Here is a 19,808-nt window from a genome sequence, read left to right as displayed (position 1 = left end):
CATACATACTCACACACTTTAACTACTTAAGGACCAAGCCTGTTTCTGACATTTGTTGTTTACAAGTTAAAATCAGTATTTTTTATTTTTTTTTTTGAAAGTTACTTAGAACACACAAAACGAATATATACTTTTTTTGGGCATAGACCATGGAGAAGAAAATGGAGAGCGTTGCAATACTTTGTCACACCGTATTTGTGCAGCGGTCTTACAAACACAATTTTTTAAATTTAAAAATACAGTAAAGTCCAACTTCTTTTGTATAATGTGAACATTGAATGATACGCTGAGTAAATTGATACCCAACGTCATGCTTTAAATTTGCACATGTTCGTGGAATGACAAACTACGGTACTTAAAAAAAAAAAAAAAAAAAAAAAAAAAAAATTCTCCATAGGCAATGCTTAAAAAATTAGAGTTAGAGGAGATCTATTGCAAGAATTATTACTCGAACGATGAAGGCGATACCTCACATGTATGGTTTGAACACCGTTTTTATATGTGTGCGTTTGCTTCTGCACGTGAGCTTGGAGGGACGAATCACTTTTTTATTTTATTTTTTTCCCCCACTGTACCTTTTTGTGACATTTGAGGTCGCTCCAGTCCTCCAGGGGCATAGTAGGGTGGGGCTCATCTTGCCCTCACTCGACTTCCTGCCCATCAGTCTCGGATCGGATCAATGCCACCGCTGCTGATCTCTCCAGGAAGCTGCAGGGGGAGCACCTCTCCCGCTGCCCATAAAAGTGATCCCATGGGGAATCCGCCGCTAAGACTACATTTATGTGAAAGCATGTTGCTTATACTGAGGTTATGGCAGCTAGCTGCTCCCATAACCCCGGTATTATCAAAATAGCGACGTTAATCCGCGAGTGGCACAGAAGTGGTTAAAGATATCTAAACCCAAGAAGAAAAAAAATCTAATGTTCACCAGTCCTTAGATCAGCCTTTCCAACACCAAGGAACCATTGAAATAGTTCTCTGGTCTCGGGGAACCCCTGCTAAAAATGAAAAATCTACAACTCCTGATACATTAGTGTGATGGTCAGTGAGAGGAATGGTCCTTACACATTTGTGGTCATTGGGAAGAATTGCCCCCTTACAGATAGCTAAAAAGATCAATGGTGTCAGTGGGAACTTATCTGAGAGGCAAAAATTGCCCAATCCTGAAGGAACCCCTAGCAACCTTTTGAGGAACCCTGGTTGAGAATCACTACCTTGGATATTACAACATAACTAGCATAGTGTGTGTGGGGTTTTTTTTTTTTGTTTATTTATTTATTTTTTGCTTTGTGCCACTTTTTCTGCCGAGAGTTGTTTGCTAATATTAACACATGTTTATTGTTACAGGGATGCCTGATTTCCTGGACAAGCTGCATTTAGCGACACTCCGTGCCAAGAACATGGAGATCAAAGTGCGAGATTACATATCTGCCCGTCCTCAAGACTGCAGCAGCGAAGGACGAGCCAGCCCTGAGCGGAAACCTGCAGCTGCTCACAGTACACAACAAATGGATTTTGCGTAATAGGAGTAGCAGAAAACCAAGCTACTTGTACAGGCTAGCATGAGGGACAAGAGCTGCTCGAACAATGAGTGAAGATCAGCTGTGCAGATCCTGAATGAGTGATAACTGCCAATCAGTACTGAATTTCTGCCAGCCAGTTTAAAAGATCAGTGGCTGCTCTGCTCATGCCAGGTGGCTACATTAAGGACTTTTCTGAGATGAGATAGTGGGCATTACAGAATGCAATTGAACTTTTTTTGATCGTGTCCATCTTGTTAGAAAGCTATGTGACATTGGTTATCAGTTCTCCAAATGCATGTTTGTCCCCAGCATTGGATTCCTATCTAACAGTTGGCATCTCCAGCAACAGAGTCTAGCGCGTTTAGCCTTGGGAATGGATTTATACTTTATGGAGAACCAGGATATTGCTTCATCGGGTCTTTTGGCTGGACATTTCATTATCCGCCTCTCTGATCAGTGTGTGTGAGAGAGACCTTGGCTGAGCTCCCACCCTGTGTTGATATGAAGGAATCCCATTGCTGTGATTTCCAGATTCTGCAGGGAATGTGACTATTTCCACTTGCATGTTTTACTTGTATTAACAACATGGATAAAGTACTTGATCATCATTGGTTTTATAGTTCAAAGTTTAAGTGCTGTTGATTACCCAAAGAATTTTTTTTTTTTTTTTTTTTTTTTTTTTTTTACTGCATTCACAAAAACAGATGAGGTTTTCAGATTTTTGTGGGGAAAATTTGCTTAATGTTTTTAAAAGAAGAAATCTTTGCTTAAAATTGATTTGTGAAACGGGAAATTTTGTCACTTTTTTCTTTTTTATTTATTTTTTTTGTTTGGGGCATTTTTCTACCTGGCTAAGAAGTATAGGTCTCTAATGCAAATAGTGGACTAGCTGCACCCTCACTGGCTGACACTTGATTATGCTGTGAACACGCTGCCTTACTGGACTTCTCCAGGCCTTTCTGCGTGACCTGACTGGTAGCCATTGAAGGACTGGGACACATTTTTATAGGCTGCAGTTACTGGCTGCATGGTCCAGTGACCTTTTGATTCACTGTGTTAATTTGGGGTCCTGGACAGCAGCACGTTGACCCTTACAGAATCGTTCAGTAAAGTCCACAACACGGCAGCCACTTTGGTTGTAAACAACCAGGGTTGCCCCATGCCATTAGGACTGTAGGCCAGCACCCATAGAAGTCTTTGTGACGTTTTACTGTTACATTTTACAATTCGTATGGCACTGAAAGAAGCAGAAATGACAGCAGTCTGAAAGATGTTCTTATTATTTGCTGCAATGTATTGCAGCAATTTGCACCCGCCTCTGTTCCTATGGGGTCTCCAGCTCAAACAAAAATGTTTCCCACAGTTCCACACAATTCCCTCAGGGCCAGTTCACACCACAAAAAAGTCACCCAGATCCATTTCGGATGTTTTTCTGCATGCACTTTTTTTTTATTTTTGTATGCGTTTCTGAATGCTTTTTTTATTTTTTTTTATTTTTTTCAGGCAAGGACCCCTTAATCACCCCTCGTGTTAACCCCTTCCCTGACAGTGACATTTTATACAGTAATCCGTGCATTTTTATGTGTAAAGTATCAGTTTTGGGTATTGAGGGCATTTTCACGAGTACTTTTAAAAATACTCCTGATCGGCACCAATACAGATACCAGTGTCGGTGTATCCCTACTTTTTTTTTTTTTTTTTTCATTTATTTTTTTTTCCCCCTACTTGGTGTCTTACCTTGCAAATAAGTAAAAACATGCACTCCAAATTCAGATAATGGTGGCATTCCCACCCTGTAGTCATATCTGTAACAGACCTATGTTCTAAAGAATGTACTTGATGCTTAGAAGGGCGGAACTAGTCAGTATATTGTCTTGTATGCTAAGCCATGTGTTGGAAGGTGTTGAGCTGATAAACATGACAGCTGATAGTGCCGTACAAAGGGCTTTTTTCTATACCATAGCTGCCTGAATTTTTTTTTTTTTTTTTTTTTGTATTGGTGGGTTGATCTGTAGAAGGCACTTGTTCTGCATGCACAGTAGGTAGAGAAATAATAATTAATAGTAATATTCCTTTGGTAAAAGGTAGTCAGTTTACATCTTAACCCCCTAAGCTGCAGATCTGGTGCAGTGGAAATGGTGTTCTTCCTAAAACACGACTTGATTTTAAAATCACTCCGAAATGAGAGATTTTCTCCAGAGGCTCCGCTGAAACTTAGCACTTTCTCTGCCAGAACCAGGGGAGCATCACTTTCAGGCAGCGAGTAAAACAATTTTACTAAAAGGTGCAATTTTCTTTCAAAAAGCATTTTAAGAGAACACAATAATAATAATAATTCATGAAGACAGAAAACATGGGAAATCACAGCACTTAAATTCGGGCTTTTAGCTCTCTCTCTCTCTCTCTCTCTCTTATAAGTTTCAAATTATTAAAAGTACATTCTAAGACAGGTAAGCCAATTACTTCCTGCACAGCCAGTAATAATTTGTGATGGACCAACCTAAAGGAGTGTACACTTACCTGAGTGTTCCAGGTTATGTTTAAGGGGGTGTTCCAGTTTTTACAACCCCTCCTGTTTTAGATGTGTGGTTGGATGGGACTGTCGCAGTGCAACTCACAGGCCAGTGTAAAATGAATGTTAGTGATTGCAAAGGATCGGTTTTAATTTTTTTTTAAATAACAAACATGTCATACTTCCCTCCACTGTGCAGCTTGTTTTTGCACAGAGTGGCCCTGAACTTCCTCTTCTGTGGTCCCCCGGCGGCTCTCACAGCTCCTCCCCGCATCAGATAACCCCCTAGGAGAAGCTTTTTCCCAAGAGGGTTACCTTGCGGGCGCACTCCCGAGTCCAGCATTTGCATCCACAGACACGAATGTTGGACTCAGCCCTGCCCCCTGGTGCTCGCGTCATTGGATTCAATTGACAGCAGTCAATGGCTGCTCTGCTATAAATCTATCCAATCAAGAGCCGGGACCCCATGAAGAGAGGGACAGTGCGTCCCTGCCGAAGAAATGAAGGGGCTTGGGTAAGTAAAACGGGGGGCTGGGGGGCCGGTGACTGCCAGGTGTTTTTTCACCTGAATATATAGGATGCAACACGAGGGTTTACAACCCCATTAAGTATTCCTACATGCAGGGGTGATGGAAGAATGTCCATTTCAGCATCATTTGCTTTGAGAAATTAGGGATTTATAGAATTTGTATCTGATCAGAAGTTTTTGTATATTTTCTATCAGAAGAGCTCTTTCGATCTCTAAAGCATATTACCAAATGTTGTCTTAGTTTCTGAAGCCGATATGCAAATTTAACTGGTAGTCTCTAAACCAAGGTTTCTCAACTCCAGTCCTCAAGTACTCCCAACAGGTCATGTTTTTCAGGCTTTCCATTATTTTTCACAGGTGATTTGATCGGTTTCACTGCCTTAGTAATTACAACAGCCGTTTTTCATCTGAGGGAAAGCCTGAAAACATGACCTGTCGGGGGTACTTTGGGACTAGAGTTGAGAAACATTGGTGCAAACCAGTGGTTCTCAACCTTGGTCCTCAAATATCCCCCAAGAGGCCAGGTTTGCAGGTTTTCCTTTATCTTGCACAGGTGCTTTAAACCAGTCAATGGCTTTTGTATTTTGGACAGCTATTTTATCTGAGAAATTCCCAAAACATGGCCTGTTGGGGGTACTTGAGGATTGAGGTTGAAAACCATTGGACTAAACCATTCTATTGTATAATGTTGTCTCTTTTTATGCTTTAAAGTGTGTGTCCGCTATTGCAGCTGAATTGGGATAACGCCTAATTTATACTTATTTGTTCCCATTCACAAAGCATAACTTGAAAAAGAACAAAAATGGCTGTTTATCTTTTTTAAATGCTCTTTTCTGAAAACTCCTTGACAAAAATTACACTTGGCTTTTTCATCCTTTGTAATGTTTAAAGGGGGCTGGGGAGAAAATGTTTCCTGTCGGTGTTGTGCTGGCAGATCTCCTTATCAGTTGTAAACTAGATTTCAGTTTCAAGTCCTAGCAAAAGGTTAAAGATCTAGAAACTTGGCTTCTTTATTGTATGTCAATGAGGAAAAGCTCAGGGTCCCCAATCTGTGTGGAGACATAATCGCTGCTCACAAAATCAAATTGTTCGGGGTAATTTTATATATATATATTTTCATTCATTTTATTTTTTTTTCTTTCAAATTTGATTACAAACGTGGAAATACACATTTTAATAATTGAGTTGGTGTGGGGGGCATGCTTAGTCTGTGCACTGTAAAATTATTCATGCACAGGCGAAGTGGTGACCACAAACAGCTCTTTATAGTTGCTTCCCTGTGTGTTCTGACTGTTAAAACTATGAAAACCTCAAATGGTATAGTTGCGTGGTCCCCTTTTTTATTTTATTTTTTTTATTTTTTTTCCATGTCAGTTTACATGCAAACAATGCTTACCAGAGCTTGTGGTTATGTAGGAATCAGAATATTCACTTTAACGCTTGCAGGGTTACTGCCTATCTTGATATGACTAAAGCCTAGTACAAACTGACAGCTCAGGTCGGAGCCGCTGTACTAACAATACAATCTCCCCAGCTGTTCTATTGTGTTCTGACAGAGGACGCCCCCTCCCCAGAACACTGGTTAGCGCTCTCAGCCATTAAGAGCACTGATAGGGAGCCGAGCCGGTTGGCAGACCTTTTCCAGTTATTAACCTTGGACAGAAGCCGGCCGACCGGCTTCTGTTGACCCGGCTGCCGTACCCACCAGCTGAATATCAGACAGTTTTTATTGAACCAACCAATGTTGGCCAAAATTTGGCCCATGTGTACTAGGCTTAAAGCTAGGTATGCGCTAAAAAAAAATGTAATGGGTATTTTTTCATTGTAAGACAGTTTGTTTTTCTAATCAAATTGACTTTCATTCCTGGCTGCAGTGACAGAATTTGAAGGAGCGGGATTGAAAATTATTCTTAAAGCGGTTGTACCCTCCTCTTGCACATTTTTACCTACATGTAAGCCTATGATAAAGCTTACTTGTAGGTAAAATTAATATTTCCTAAACCTGTACGGTTTAGTAGACATTCAACATGCATGCAGCCGTTGACATCAGCTGCACATACGCTCTGGTCAGGCGGATGCTGCCTGAAAATCAGAGCTCCTGGCGGAATTGAGGACTTCATCGCGGCTCCGGCCACTCACAGCGCCGAAGTTCCCTCAGCGGTGACCGGGAGGCGGTGCAGGAGCTTGGTTCTAAGGAAAGTAATTCATAATGAGCTAGTATGCAGTGTGATTTTAATTTTTGGTCAGCGCATACAACCATTTTAACGGGTGGCTCCACTTTCGTGGAGAAAAATAAATAAAAAATATAGTAGGGTACACAATTGTGACACAATTCATATTGTAATTGTTATTAAAAATGTTCTTTCCTTTTTCAATCTGCAGCTCCTGTAATTTCTGTAAAATGCAATATGGCTACCTGGAGGCATTCTGTAGACGGTGCACAGAACACCCCCCAGCAAAGTCATTTCCTGCTTGTATGATCGGCTAACTGATTTTCCCAGAAGTCTGCACTGAGATTTAAGTCAGATTTTGAGCATCTACAAAAAAAAAAAAAAAAAAAATGTATTTTTGGTGAGCTACTCCCAAAGGGAAATCACGCCTAAAGGGATGCAGACCCTGCAGTTTTCCTAGTTGTAGCCCTGCAGGTGCAGCAACTGATTAATAATTATGAAACCACTCCCACTAGATTCACTCATGGACACAGCAAACACACAGCTATTCTTTCAGAATAACAAAAGGTAGGAATCTGCAGCAAACATTGTTAATTCTTGCAATGTATATTGATCCCCCAAAGGGAAGTCTTTTTTTTTTTTTTTTTTTTTACCTCAAAAGTGGAGTTACTCATTAAATGTACACATTTCAAACGAACAATGAGCCCTGGTTCACACTGGTGTGATTTGACATGTTAAATCGGTGGCAGAAACCCGGCACAGATGTCTGTGAAATCGGGACTGACATGCGGGCGTGAAATTGTGAGAGTTGAGCTGAACTTGCACGGCTTCATTCCCGCAGCTCAGTGTGAACCTGAGCTGCATGTAGTTTCATCCATCCAGTCATTCATTTCAAAATCAAATGTTAAAGGTAAGCGAAATCTCGGAACTACTTTCAAATGACTTTTAAATGTTCTGAGAATTTTCATTCAAACTGACTAGTGTATATCCAGCTATAAAACTATAGGGATAAGAGGTGAAAGGTCCCCTGGATCCTGACACTTACTGCACAGCAGTTTGCATGAACTGGTGCTGATAATACATTCTGTCCCCTGAGTGTGCTCAACATCACATAACGGGACTCTGTGGTTTTGAAGGAATGTAAACAACTACCGTGTTCTGAGTTGCTACCTAGGAGCTGGAAGACACCCCATATTAGCACGAATGCAGGTAGTCAACGGGCACCAACTTTTATACCTCAGGAGTCCTCCTGAGACATGAAATTAAGATAAATAAGGGGTACTTCTTCTAAAACTTATACTTCACATTGATTCCTAAATGATTCTTGCATACACCTGGGTGTAATTGGTTCTTTTACAAATATGAGGTAGGTACCCTACATTAGAAGTTTAGGCCCTATATCAGTGATGGTAGACCTTGGCACCCCAGATGATTTGGAACTACATTTCCCATGATGCTCATCCACTCTGCAGTGTACCTGAGCATCATGGGAAATGTAGTTCCAAAACATCTGGGGGTGCCAAGGTTCGCCATCACTGCCCTATATCAAGTTTTGAGCATGTTGGTAATCAGCAATATTTTAAAAATATGCTTTATAACTTGTGTATTTTGGAATCTGAATGATGCAAATCCTGATTGTTAGGCCCACATGAATCTCTACAATAGTAAAATGAGTAAAAGTAGAGGTGAGCAAACTTTATGGATGGGTCCAGTCAGTTCAGCATTTAAAAAAGAAATCAGTCCAACTGCATACATTTTTCCGCTATTCAATAGCGATTAGAATAAACTCTGCCAAGTTTCGTTTTTAATCTGAAACACAAACTGGATGGAATAATTGATACACTTAGAGATTTTTGGTAATGACTATTAAATGCAGAAACTTAGAGGATTGTTGGGGCACTTAAGGTAACTGCACTGAAATGTTTCTGGGCATATTGCTGTTTAAGGAATCCTTCACAGCTCTCCTGTCCGATGCAGTGTGTTTGTACTCATGTTAATTCATTAGAATTTGGCTGCCAATGCACCATAACCAAAAATCAGACCTGCAATATCTTTTCTTGAATAAGAAGGTATTGCTTTGGGTCAATCGTTCTGAAAGCTCCCACACCAATAGGACAGCATAGCCAACAAGTGTGGATTTAACTCCTATTGGGTTTCCTACCTAAAGCTAACTTCCTGCCAGCCTTTCTTCACCAAGAAATGTCCGATTTTGGCTACACGGCATAAGTTAATATTGTAACGTCTACTGGTTTGTAGCTTATTTTATTTTCTGGGAGAGAAAAAAAAATCATGTGTTGTGTCCTTTATAAAACGTAGACTTTAATCGCAAATCTGCTGTTACATATTCTATGGATTAAATCGGTAACAAGAGCATGATGTATTACGAATCATTTCCTCTCTTGAATTTGCACTGCTCCTATAGAGTTGGGAGCTCCCATTGCTGTGATGTTACATTTTGTTTTTTGTTTTTTTTCTTTTTAACTAGTAAATGTAATTAAATGTACAAATTGGTTCTAAAATGCATGTCCTGCGTCTGATTCCTTTTTTCTTTTAAGGGTTTTGCCTGCTTTACAGACATATTTGGCAAGAATTTGGTGAGAGAGGGGTTTAAAGTACAAGGTTGCCATCAGGGGATTTTGCATAGGAAAAAGAATAAAATAATGTATGGGCAGGCTAAATGTATGTAATTTTGTTGTTACAACTGCTAGCAATAATCCCAGATTTCTCCTGGCAGGGATGGGTCCCCCTGCCACCCCCCCGGTAGAACACAATGGCTCCAGATTGGGGGGCGGGGAACTGACTGATGGGGGTGATGAGGATAAAGTGATTCTCTCCTGCAACCTGTGGTTGCAGGAAAGAAAATAACTCAGTCTATGGCAGAAACAATTCAATTCATTTCACTTTCTCTAAGGCCAGGCCATCTTGGACATGCTCCAGCCTGTGGCTGAACAAAGTAAAGCGGCTCAGTAATCACAGATATGGCAAAATGTCAGCCGCACTCCAAGCTTGGCTCCTCCTTGCTGTATGTCAGCAAAATTAGTGCATAAAACAAGTTTTCCACCTAAAAACAAACCTTCCTTGGCGCGTTTCACCTTTCCTGGCTTGCTACCTCTATCCTATATGAACAAGCCAGGAGTGGTTAAATGCGTCAAGGAGGGTTTGTTTTTTGGATGTACACATGTATGCAGTCATTTGGCTGATAATACAGCAAGAGGAGATACATTTGGAGTGTCTGACATTTTTTCATACCTTTTTGTTGGAGCGTGGAGATGGGCTACAGTAGTCAGCACCTGGATTGTTCATGTATGAGAAGAGGAATGAGTCTTAAGTGGAGCTATGGATTTAGCTCATTTCTCTGTCATTCTGCTTTCGCTTCCTAGCAGAATGCTTGTTGGCTCATGCTCAGATTGGCTACTTGTGCTGCTTCTTTCTAATGCTCCCTGGCCCCGCAAGAGTTCCAGTTCAGGTACTTGCTGCCCGCTTGCAAGCTACTGTAATAAAAAAAAATAATTGAATGTATTAATGACTACAGAGAAGCAATAACTGATTTTATCTGACTAGAGTTCAGCATTAAGTGTGGTGACTACATTTTTTTTTTTTTTTTTTTCTGGCTACGGTAATTCTTTTTAAAATATAGACCAGTTTTGCCAGAATTCCAATGTTCTTGTAACTATGTAGTCTAAAATATCAAATGTTTGATTGATTTTCCAGCTATCTTACATGGACTACAAAACCCTTCCTTCCTATGTAATGGGGAGAGAGGAGAAAATGTTTTTAGTCTAAAATGAGGTGCTCTGCCTATAGTCACATTACTCCTCCAGAGAGTTTAGTGAGTGCGGGTTGTCACCTTAGGACTAGAGGTGTTACTTGCAGGATCACCAAAGGAAAGGGGAAAAGAAAATCTTAATGTATTTTAGACTTTTGTGGCTACATTAGATATCCTTTTAATTGTCTGTATAGCCTTAGTTGTAGGAAGCATGGTGACAAGCGGATAGAGAAAAATAACCCCATACATGGTCTTTCAGTCATGGTTTCCCATTATCAGGTCAGCCTAATAATGATAATAGTGAGAGGTGAAAACAACAAATAATCTTCATAAATTTAGGCCAAAATGTATTCTGCTACATTTGTTTGGTGAAAATAACCCAAATCGGTGTATAGTATTTAGTTTGTAGAAAAGTTTTTAAAGGGTTCACAAACTATGGTAACTATCCTAAAATTGATCAATCCTAATGTACTAACGGCTTATCATTTCTTGAGGCCCAAAAATGCCAGGGCAGTACAAATATCCCCAAATGGTCCCTTTAAGTTCTTCTTTTGTTTGTTTTTTTTCCCCCCAAATTTTTATTTTTTTTCATACTGTCACCAGTGCAGTACAGCATCATATGACTGGTGTGGCAGCGATCAGGGACACTGACAGTATGTTAAAAAAAAGACATTTTAATTTTTTTTTTTTTTTTTTTACTTTGGTAACACTGTACTACTCTGGGGAGGTGACCAGAATTTTTTTTTATTTTATTTTTTTCCTCACTAATTGCTTATAACAGTGAATATCACAGTTATAAATGACCCTTTTTACTGAATGAAATTGATTCATTCTGTGTTTTCCACTGTGATTAGCCACAGCTTATCACGTGGTACAGATGGGCTGTGATTGGTCCTCTCTGTACCATGTGATCAATCAGATCAACACAATAGTGCACAATGAAGGGAAGTCATGCATTGTATACAATTGTCATGTGATCTGCTGTGATTGGTCAAAGCGATTTACATGATATCGGCAGCAGCCAGCAACACTGATCTGTCATGACACAGCAGGTGATAGGTGCATTCTGGGGAGGACTTCATATGATGTCCATCTATAAATGGACCACCCGGCCTTCATTGTACTAAAGGTCAGGCAGGTCTAATCATTGGAGGAGAGCAGGCTTTGTTCTCGGCACAGCTAGAGAACTGACCGTACTGTGCTTTCCTGGCTAGTGGGGTCAGTTTTAATAGGAGAACCAGATTAACTGGCAGGAGCACCAGGTATTTCATACAAAGGAAGAAATGAGCGAATAGCATACTTTTTCATACATGGTACAGCAGGTACATTTCGGGAATATGAATTTCTGGGTTGACATATTCTTTAAGGTAAAAACCAGTTGCAATATCTCACCCTCCCTAAATACTTATGTGAATCCTCACTCTATTCAGTACTGTGCCTATCTGTAGTGGCTCTTATATCTCCCTGTATTCACAGGACAGAGGCAACATCAGGAGCCATTAAATCCTGCTACTGTCAATCACGTCCTGTGAGCAGATAGCATGTATGTGTCTGTAGATGCACTTAGCTCGGTCGTGAGCCCGCATGATTGTTCCATAGCAAGCAGCTTGTTATGGCAGCAGACACAGAAGAGGTGAAGGGGACAGAACCAGCGGGGGACTGCAGAAGAAAAGGTTCAGGGCCATTCTGTGCAACACTTTTTTTTTTTTTTTTTTTTTTTTTTTTAAACCACATGTTTGTTATTTTAAAGGAAAAATGCTTTTATAACTACTTTAACTCTCCAATACCAAAAATAGTAATATATATATATATTTTTTTTTTTGAAGGACTGATTTATTTATATATATATATGCTTTCTGTATATTGTTGGGTTTGGCTATAGTGTTCCCAACATAAAACATACCCAGAATTCCAATACAGCAAATCACAGTGCACACCAGTAAACCTCTATTTAGTTTATAATTACAGTACTGGTCCATGTGACAGTATCTGGAATAAAAAAAAATGTAAAGGCAGCCATGTGACACAATGGTTTCTAAAATTTAGAGGCTCAGTGTAGTACAGTATACACTTGCATTCATTGCGCCTCCCCAGGGCAGGTCTGGTTGCGTAAACTGTGAAACAGGCTTAGCTGGTATGGGCAGATATATTATGGATTAAAAGCAATATTAAAATAACTCGGCTAATATGTAGCTACTTAAAATAAGCAATATGCAGTCTCTGTTGAGAGCTTTAAAGTGGAGGTGCAGGCTATTCTTAACCAAGTTTAAACCTGCTCCTACCCCCATTCTAATTATCCTGTGAAAGGCAAGATGTGTATACTTACCTATTCTGAAGGTGCTCTGTTGCGGTCACGTGATCGCCTCCCATTGGCACTTTTACTGGAGAGGAGGAACAGCCAACAGCAATATATCCCATAGCAAGCCTGTCGGTGACATCACCGCCCAGACCAGTGATTCTCAACCAGGGTTCCTCCAGAGGTTGCTAGGGGTTCCTTCAGCACTGGACCATTTCTGCCTCTTGGATAAGTTCCCACTGACACCATTGATCTTTTTAGCTATCTGTAAGGAGGTAATTCTTCCCAATGACCACAAGTGTAAGGACCATTCTTCCCACTGACCATCACACTAATGTATCATGAGTTGTAGATTTCTAATTTTTAGCAGGGGTTCCGTGAGACTGGAGAACTATTTCAAGGGTTCCTCTATGTTGAAAAGGTTGAGAAAGGCTGGCCCAGACATTCCATCGGTTGTCGTTGATCTGTCCTCTCCGGGACCAGACTGGAGTGCTCTCAGAATAGGTAAGTATAAGCCTCTTCCTTTTACAGGATAGGTAAAATAAAAGAGAAATACTCTTGACCCGTATAAATGCATCTAAACACGTTAACCCTAGGCATGTTTAGTACTTTAGTGTTAATTCTTTTTTATGTGCAAAATAAATGATTACTCTGTCTAATAAAATGAATTGCTGCCCAAGTGTTTGACTGGGCATGTTTACAAGCATCGGGTGTTTTGTTTTTTTTGCCAAAATACTTCTGCCAGGAGGAAAGGTGTCTAGGTAAGATGGCCTAATGTCCAGTGTGCATGAGGCCTTAAGGTGATACTAAAGTCTCTCTTTTTTTTTTTTAAATACCGAACCTGTTATACTTTTGGTTTTGCACAGAGCAGCCCAAATCCTCCTCTTCTCTGGTCCCTCACCGCTCCCTTGGCCCCTCTCTCCTGTCGAGTGCCCCCACAGCAAGCAGCTTGCTATGGGGGCACCCAAACTGCAGCTCTGTGTGTCCGTTCAGACATGGAGCCACGGTTTGGCCTGCCCCCTCTCTTTGATTGGCAAACTGATGATGGCGCCGCTGCTGTGTCTTTAACAATCAGGAGGGAGAGTCCTGAATGGCCGAGGCACTCGTGAACATTGCTGGATCGAGATGGGGCTCAGGTAAGTGTGAGAGGGACTGCTGCACACTGAAGGTTTTTTATCCTAAAATTAAAAAAAACTTACTTTAGAACCACTGTAACAAGCAATAGCTATTTACAAATGCAGACAGTAGAGGACAGCAGATACCTACACACAGTGGCGTTACTAGGGTTGATGTCACCCGGTGCAAAAAAAAAAAAAAAAAATGGTGTCACCCCCCCACCAACTAAAGTCTCTCCTCAGTACAGACCTCCCTCACACAGTATAGATCCCCCTTCCTCAGTACAGACCACCCTCCGTCAATATAGACCCCCCCCCCTTCCTCAGTATAAACCTCCCCCCTCAGTACAGACACCCTCTCAGTGCAGACCTCTCCATTAGTACAGACACCCCCACCTCAGTGCAGACCCCCCATCAGTACAGACACCCCCACCTGAGTGCAGACACCCCTCCATCAGTACAGACATCCCCACCTCAGTGCATACCCCCCCATCAGTCGGGACCCCAGCAGTACAGAAACACCCCCTCAGTTACAGACCCCTCAGTACAGACACCCCCCAGTGCAGACCCCCCTCAGTACAGACACCCCCCTCAGTGCAGACCCCTGCAGCAGTACATACACCCCCTCAGTGCAGACCCCCCAGCAGTACATACATTCCCCTCAGTGTAGACCCCCCATTGCAGATACCCCCCTCCCAGTGCAGATCCCCCCAGTACAGACACCCCCAGCAGTACAGACACCCCCCTCAGTGCAGACCCTCCTCAGTACAGACACCCCCCTCCATGCAGACCCCCAGCAATACAGACACCCCCCCTCAGTGCAGAACCCCCCAGTACAGACACCCCAGCAGTACAGACACCCCCCTCAGTACAGACACCCCCTCCTTGCAGAGCCCCCCATCAGTATAGATGCCCCCCTTACAGACCTCAGAACAGCAGATACACACAGCAGTGTGTGTCTCTCGAGCTCGGGCTCCTCCTCCTCTGTGGATGTAAACAGAGAGGAGGGGGAGGCAGCTTTGTTCCGCTCCGCTGAGGGACACAGCCACGTCGCAAAGCACAGGGCAGCGGGTGGTGTTAGCGGTGCTGCTACCCACGGGTGTCACCCCTCTGGCGGGTGTCACCTGGGTGCGGCCCGCACCCGCCTAGCAACGCCACTGCCTACACATCAAGGATGTCAAACTCGATTTAATTCCAGGCCACATCAGCATTATTTTTGCCCTCAAAGGGCCGACTGTATCTACTCAAAGTTTATCATATTAAATAATTGCCTCTGCATTCAATTAGTACTGGTTTTACTAATAACTGAACACGAAGGCTCAATTCACACCTAATGCCGATGTGGCTCCCAGTAGGGGTCCTCTGCTTCCTGGTTCACTATTTCAGGTCCAATTTCAGCCCTGAATTTTGGGCTGAATTCGGAACTGAAATGAACCAAAAGAAGCACAGGGCTCCTGTGCAAATTCGCAACCAGAGCCGCATTGGAGGTATGTGAACCGGCTCCATAGAGAGCCGGTCACAATCTCCTGCTATTGCGAATTATGCAGGATCTCATATCCGATTTGCTATAGTGTGAACCCAGCTGGGTTCACACTATGTGCGGGGCACAGCAGGGGGTCCCCATTCACCGTTTCAGGTATGATTTTTTTTGCCTGAATTTGGACTTGAAACAGAGCCAAAGACACACAGGACCCTTCTGCTGTGCGCTCAGCGGTCGCCTCAGAGATGTGTGAACTGGCTTCATTGAGAGTCGGTCACACTCTCCTGTCATGCGAATTGAGTGCAGACTGTGAAGAGTATGTGCAGACTAGCACAGAGCCCACTCATACTCCTGTAGCAGATGATGCAAGTCTAAAAAGGAGGGTCACACATCGCTGGTATCGTCCACAAGAAACTTTGTTGGAGACTGCTCAGACAGAACACCATGGCAGAACTATGTTTTGTCTGAGCAGTCTCCAATGCACAGAGAAGCATAGGATCTGGTGACGTTCTGTCCTCCCCTCTACTGCCTACTGCTGAGACAAGGTGGGGGCAGAGGAGAGGATGCAGCTGCAGGAGAGGTGCAAGGGCCACATGAAATGGCCTGGTAGTCCAAATTTGGCCTGCGGGCCTTGTTTTTGACATATGTGCTACACATGAATCTTTCTCCTAAGAAAATGAAATGAGCCACTGTCCTTTAATAGGTAAATGTTATAGTAATGTAAGCCAAGCACAAAGAACAAGAGCAGATTTAAATCATATCCGTGGAAGGTAGACCTTCAGGTTCCTTTGTAGCTAAGAGAGATCTCAATCTCCCCCACCCAGCATGCGGGTCCCGGGCCCATAGGTAGGACAACGGAGCCCAGAAAGCCTGGCTTGGAGGCACAGGCCTGGGGGTTATCAACCTACAGAGGACTAAATTCATAGACACCCTGAAAAAGTAAAAAAAGTATGCACAAAGCTAGTCTTTTTGCTGAAATTTTATTGCAGTAAATCAAAATAGTATTCAGTAGTTTGTATGGCCCCCATGTGCTTGTATGCATACCTGACAACATCAGGGCTCCTAATGAGGCGACAGATGGTGTCCTGGGGTATTTCCTCCCAGATCTAGATCAGGGTGTCACCGAGCTCCTGAATAGACTGAGGTGCAACCTGCCGGTGTCAGATGGACCGAAACATAATGTCCCAGAGGTGTTCTATTGGATTTAGGTCAGGCGAGCATGGGGGCCATTCAATGATATCAATTCCTTCATCCTCCAGGAACTGGCTGCATACTCTTGCCACATGAGGCTGGGCATTGTCGTGCACCAGGAGGAAGCCAGGACCCACTGCACCAGTGTAGGGTCTGACAATGGGTCCAGGGATTTCATCCCGATAGCCAATGGCAGTCAGGGTGCCATTGTCTAACCTGTAGAGGTCTCTGTGTCCCTCCGTGGATATGCCTCTCCAGACCATCACTGACCCACCACCAAACCGGTCATGCGAACGATTTTACAGGCAGCATAACGTTCTTCACGCCTTCTCTAGGTCCTTTCACCTCTGTCAAGTGCTCAGGGTGAACCTGCTCTCATCTGTGAAAAGCACATAGTGGCAGTGAGCAAAGGGTCTACTAGAGGACATCAGGCCCTCAAGCCACCCTCATGAAGTCTGTTTTCTGATTGTTTGGTCAGAGACATTCACACCAGTGGCCTGCTGGAAGTCATTTTGTAGGGCTCTGGCAATGCTCATCCCCCTTGCACAAAGGAGCAGATAACGATCATGCTGATGGGTTAAGGACCTTCTATAGCCCAGTTCAGCTCTCCTAGAGTAACTGCCTGTTTCCTGGAATCTCCTCCATGTGCCTGAGACTGTGCTGGGAGACACAGAAAGCCCTCTGGCAATGGCACATATTGATGTGCCATCCTGGAGGAGTTGGGCTGCCTGTGCAAACGCTATAGGGTCCAGGTATCGCTTCCTGCTATCAGTAGTGACACTGACCCTAAACAACTAGTGAAAAACAGTCAGAAAAGATGAGTAGGCAAAAAAAAACGTCAGTGACCTCTACCTGTAAAACCATTCCTGTTTTGGAGGTCATCTCATTGTTGCCCATCTAGTGCACCTATTGTTAATTTCATTAACACCAAAGCAGAAACTGATTAACAACCCCCTCTGCTACTTAACTGAGCAGATCAATATCCCAGAAGTTTAACTGACTTGATGCTATACTCTGATTAAAAAGTGTTCCTTTAATTTTTTTGAGCAGTGTGTATGTTTGTGTATATATATTTATAGTCATGTCCATAAATATTGGGACATCGACACAATTGTAAAATTCTAAACTTTTTGGCTCTATACACTAACACAATGGATTTGAAATAAATGAACAAGATGTGCTTTAAACTGCAGACTTTCAGCTTTAATTTTAGGGTATTTACATCCAAATCAGGTGAACAGTGTAGGAATTACAACAGTTTTTATATGTGCCTCCCACTTTTTAACCACTTGCCGATTCCCTCACGCCGATATACGTCGGCAGAAGGTATATAGATATACAGGCAAACTAACGTACCTGTACGTGGCCCTCTAAGAAGCGGCCAGCGGGCGCGCGGCAAGCTCCATCAGTTGGGCCGCGGGTCCCATGGACTCGATCGCTGCGGGGATACCTGCGATCGCCTCTTGGAGAGGAAGAATGGGGAGATGCTAATGTAAACAAGCATCTCCCCATTCTGCCTAGTGACAGTGTCACTGATCTCTGCTCCCTGTGATCGGGAGCAGAGATCAGTGACGTGTCACACAAAGCCACACCCCTCAGAGTTAGAAACACTCCCCAGAGCACACTTAACCCATACACTGCCCCCAAGTGGTTAACTCCTTCTCTGCCAGTGTCATTTACACAGGAATCAGTGCATTGGTATAGCACTGATTGCTGTATAAATGACAATGGTCCCAAAAATGTGTCAAAAATGTCCGATGTGTCCGCCATAATGGCGCAGTCATGATAAAAATCGCTGATCCGCCATTACTAATAAAAAAATTATTTAAAAAAAAGGATAAAAATGCCATAAAACTATCCCCTATTTTGTAAACGCTATCAATAAACGCTTATTGCGATTTTTTTTACCAAAAATATGTAGAAGACTATGTATCAGCCTAAACTGAGGACAAAATTTTTTTTTTAATGTATTTTTGGGGGGATATTTATTATAGCAAAATGTAAAAAAGAATAAAAAAATGTCAAAATTGTTTCTCTTTTTTTGTTTATAGCTCAAAAAATAAAAACCGCAGGGTTGATCAAATACCACCAAAAGAAAGCTCTATTTGTGGGAAAAAAAGGACATCAATTTTGTTTGGGAGCCATGTTGCACGACCGCGCAATTGTCAGTTAAATTGATGCAGTGCCGAATCCCAAAAAGTGCTTTGGTCAGGAAGGGGGTAAATTCTTCCGGGGCTGAAGTGGTTAAGGGACCAAAAGTAATGGGACAGATTAACAATCATCCATCAAACTTTCACTTTTCAATACTTGGTTGCAAATCCTTTGCAGTCAATTACAGCCTGAAATCTGTAACACATAGACATCACCAGACGCTGGGTTTCATCCCTGGTGATGCTCTGGCAGGCCTCTACTGCAACTGTCTTCAGTTCCTGCTTCTTGGGGCATTTTCCCTTCAGTTTTGTCTTCAGCAAGTGAAATGCATGCTTAATCGGATTCAGGTCAGGTGATTGCCATTGCATACCATATATACTCGAGTATAAGCCGAGATTTTCAGCCCCTTTTTTTGGGCTGAAAGTGCCCCCCTCGGCTTATACTCGAGTCACCGCCGTCTGCCTACCTGATCTGCGTGTTGTGCAGACAGACGGCGGCCATTCCACTATTCAAAAGCCGCGCCTCCCTGTCTGTGATAGGCGGAACACTCAATTTCCCAGCAGTCAGTGTTCCGCCTATCACGGACATCCGCTCATCCTCATACTACGGACGAGGATGAGAGGATGTCCGTGATAGGCGGAACACTGACTGCTGGGAAATTGAGTGTTCCGCCTATCACAGACAGAGAGGCGCGGCGTTTGAACAGTGGAATGGCCGCGGTCTGTCACAGACGAGGAGGAGAGGTGCGGCTTTTGAAACCTGGCATGGCCGCCGTATGTTTTTTATACATGCAGATGGGTGCAAAATGGCACACAGAGGCTGCAGAAGGACAAGGAGGCTGCAGATTGGCACAGGTAGGCTGCAATGGACACAGGGATGGACACAGGGATGGACACAGTGATGGACACAGGGATGGACACAGTGATGGACACAGTGATGGACACAGTGATGGACACAGTGAGGTACACAGGGAGGTATGCAGCTGCAGATGGGCATTATTGACCCTCTTTTCCACTCTTTTAAGCTGTAACAGTAGCTGCTGCATGTCTCACCCTCGGCTTATACACGAGTCAA

The 19,808-nt window shown here is 42.9% G+C and overlaps 1 protein-coding gene across 1 annotated transcript in view; it reads left to right on the top strand.

Moving 5' to 3' along the window:
• Positions 1-9,258, top strand: part of STARD7 (StAR related lipid transfer domain containing 7) — a 33,868-nt gene extending 24,610 nt beyond the window's left edge. The window contains exon 8 of the mRNA XM_077469530.1: positions 1,348-9,258. Coding sequence (XP_077325656.1) covers positions 1,348-1,523 — 176 coding nt within the window. The 3' untranslated portion in view covers positions 1,524-9,258. The remainder of the gene's footprint in view (positions 1-1,347) is intronic.
• Positions 9,259-19,808: the final 10,550 nt, after the last annotated feature.

Source organism: Lithobates pipiens, unplaced genomic scaffold (assembly GCF_037356315.1).
Source record: "Lithobates pipiens isolate NorthernLeopardFrog02 unplaced genomic scaffold, aLitPip1_a1.2 Scaffold_8, whole genome shotgun sequence".
Classification (NCBI taxonomy): Eukaryota; Metazoa; Chordata; class Amphibia; order Anura; family Ranidae; genus Lithobates; species Lithobates pipiens.
Note: the sequence above shows the minus strand (reverse complement) of the source record. Positions and strands in the feature narration are given on the sequence as shown.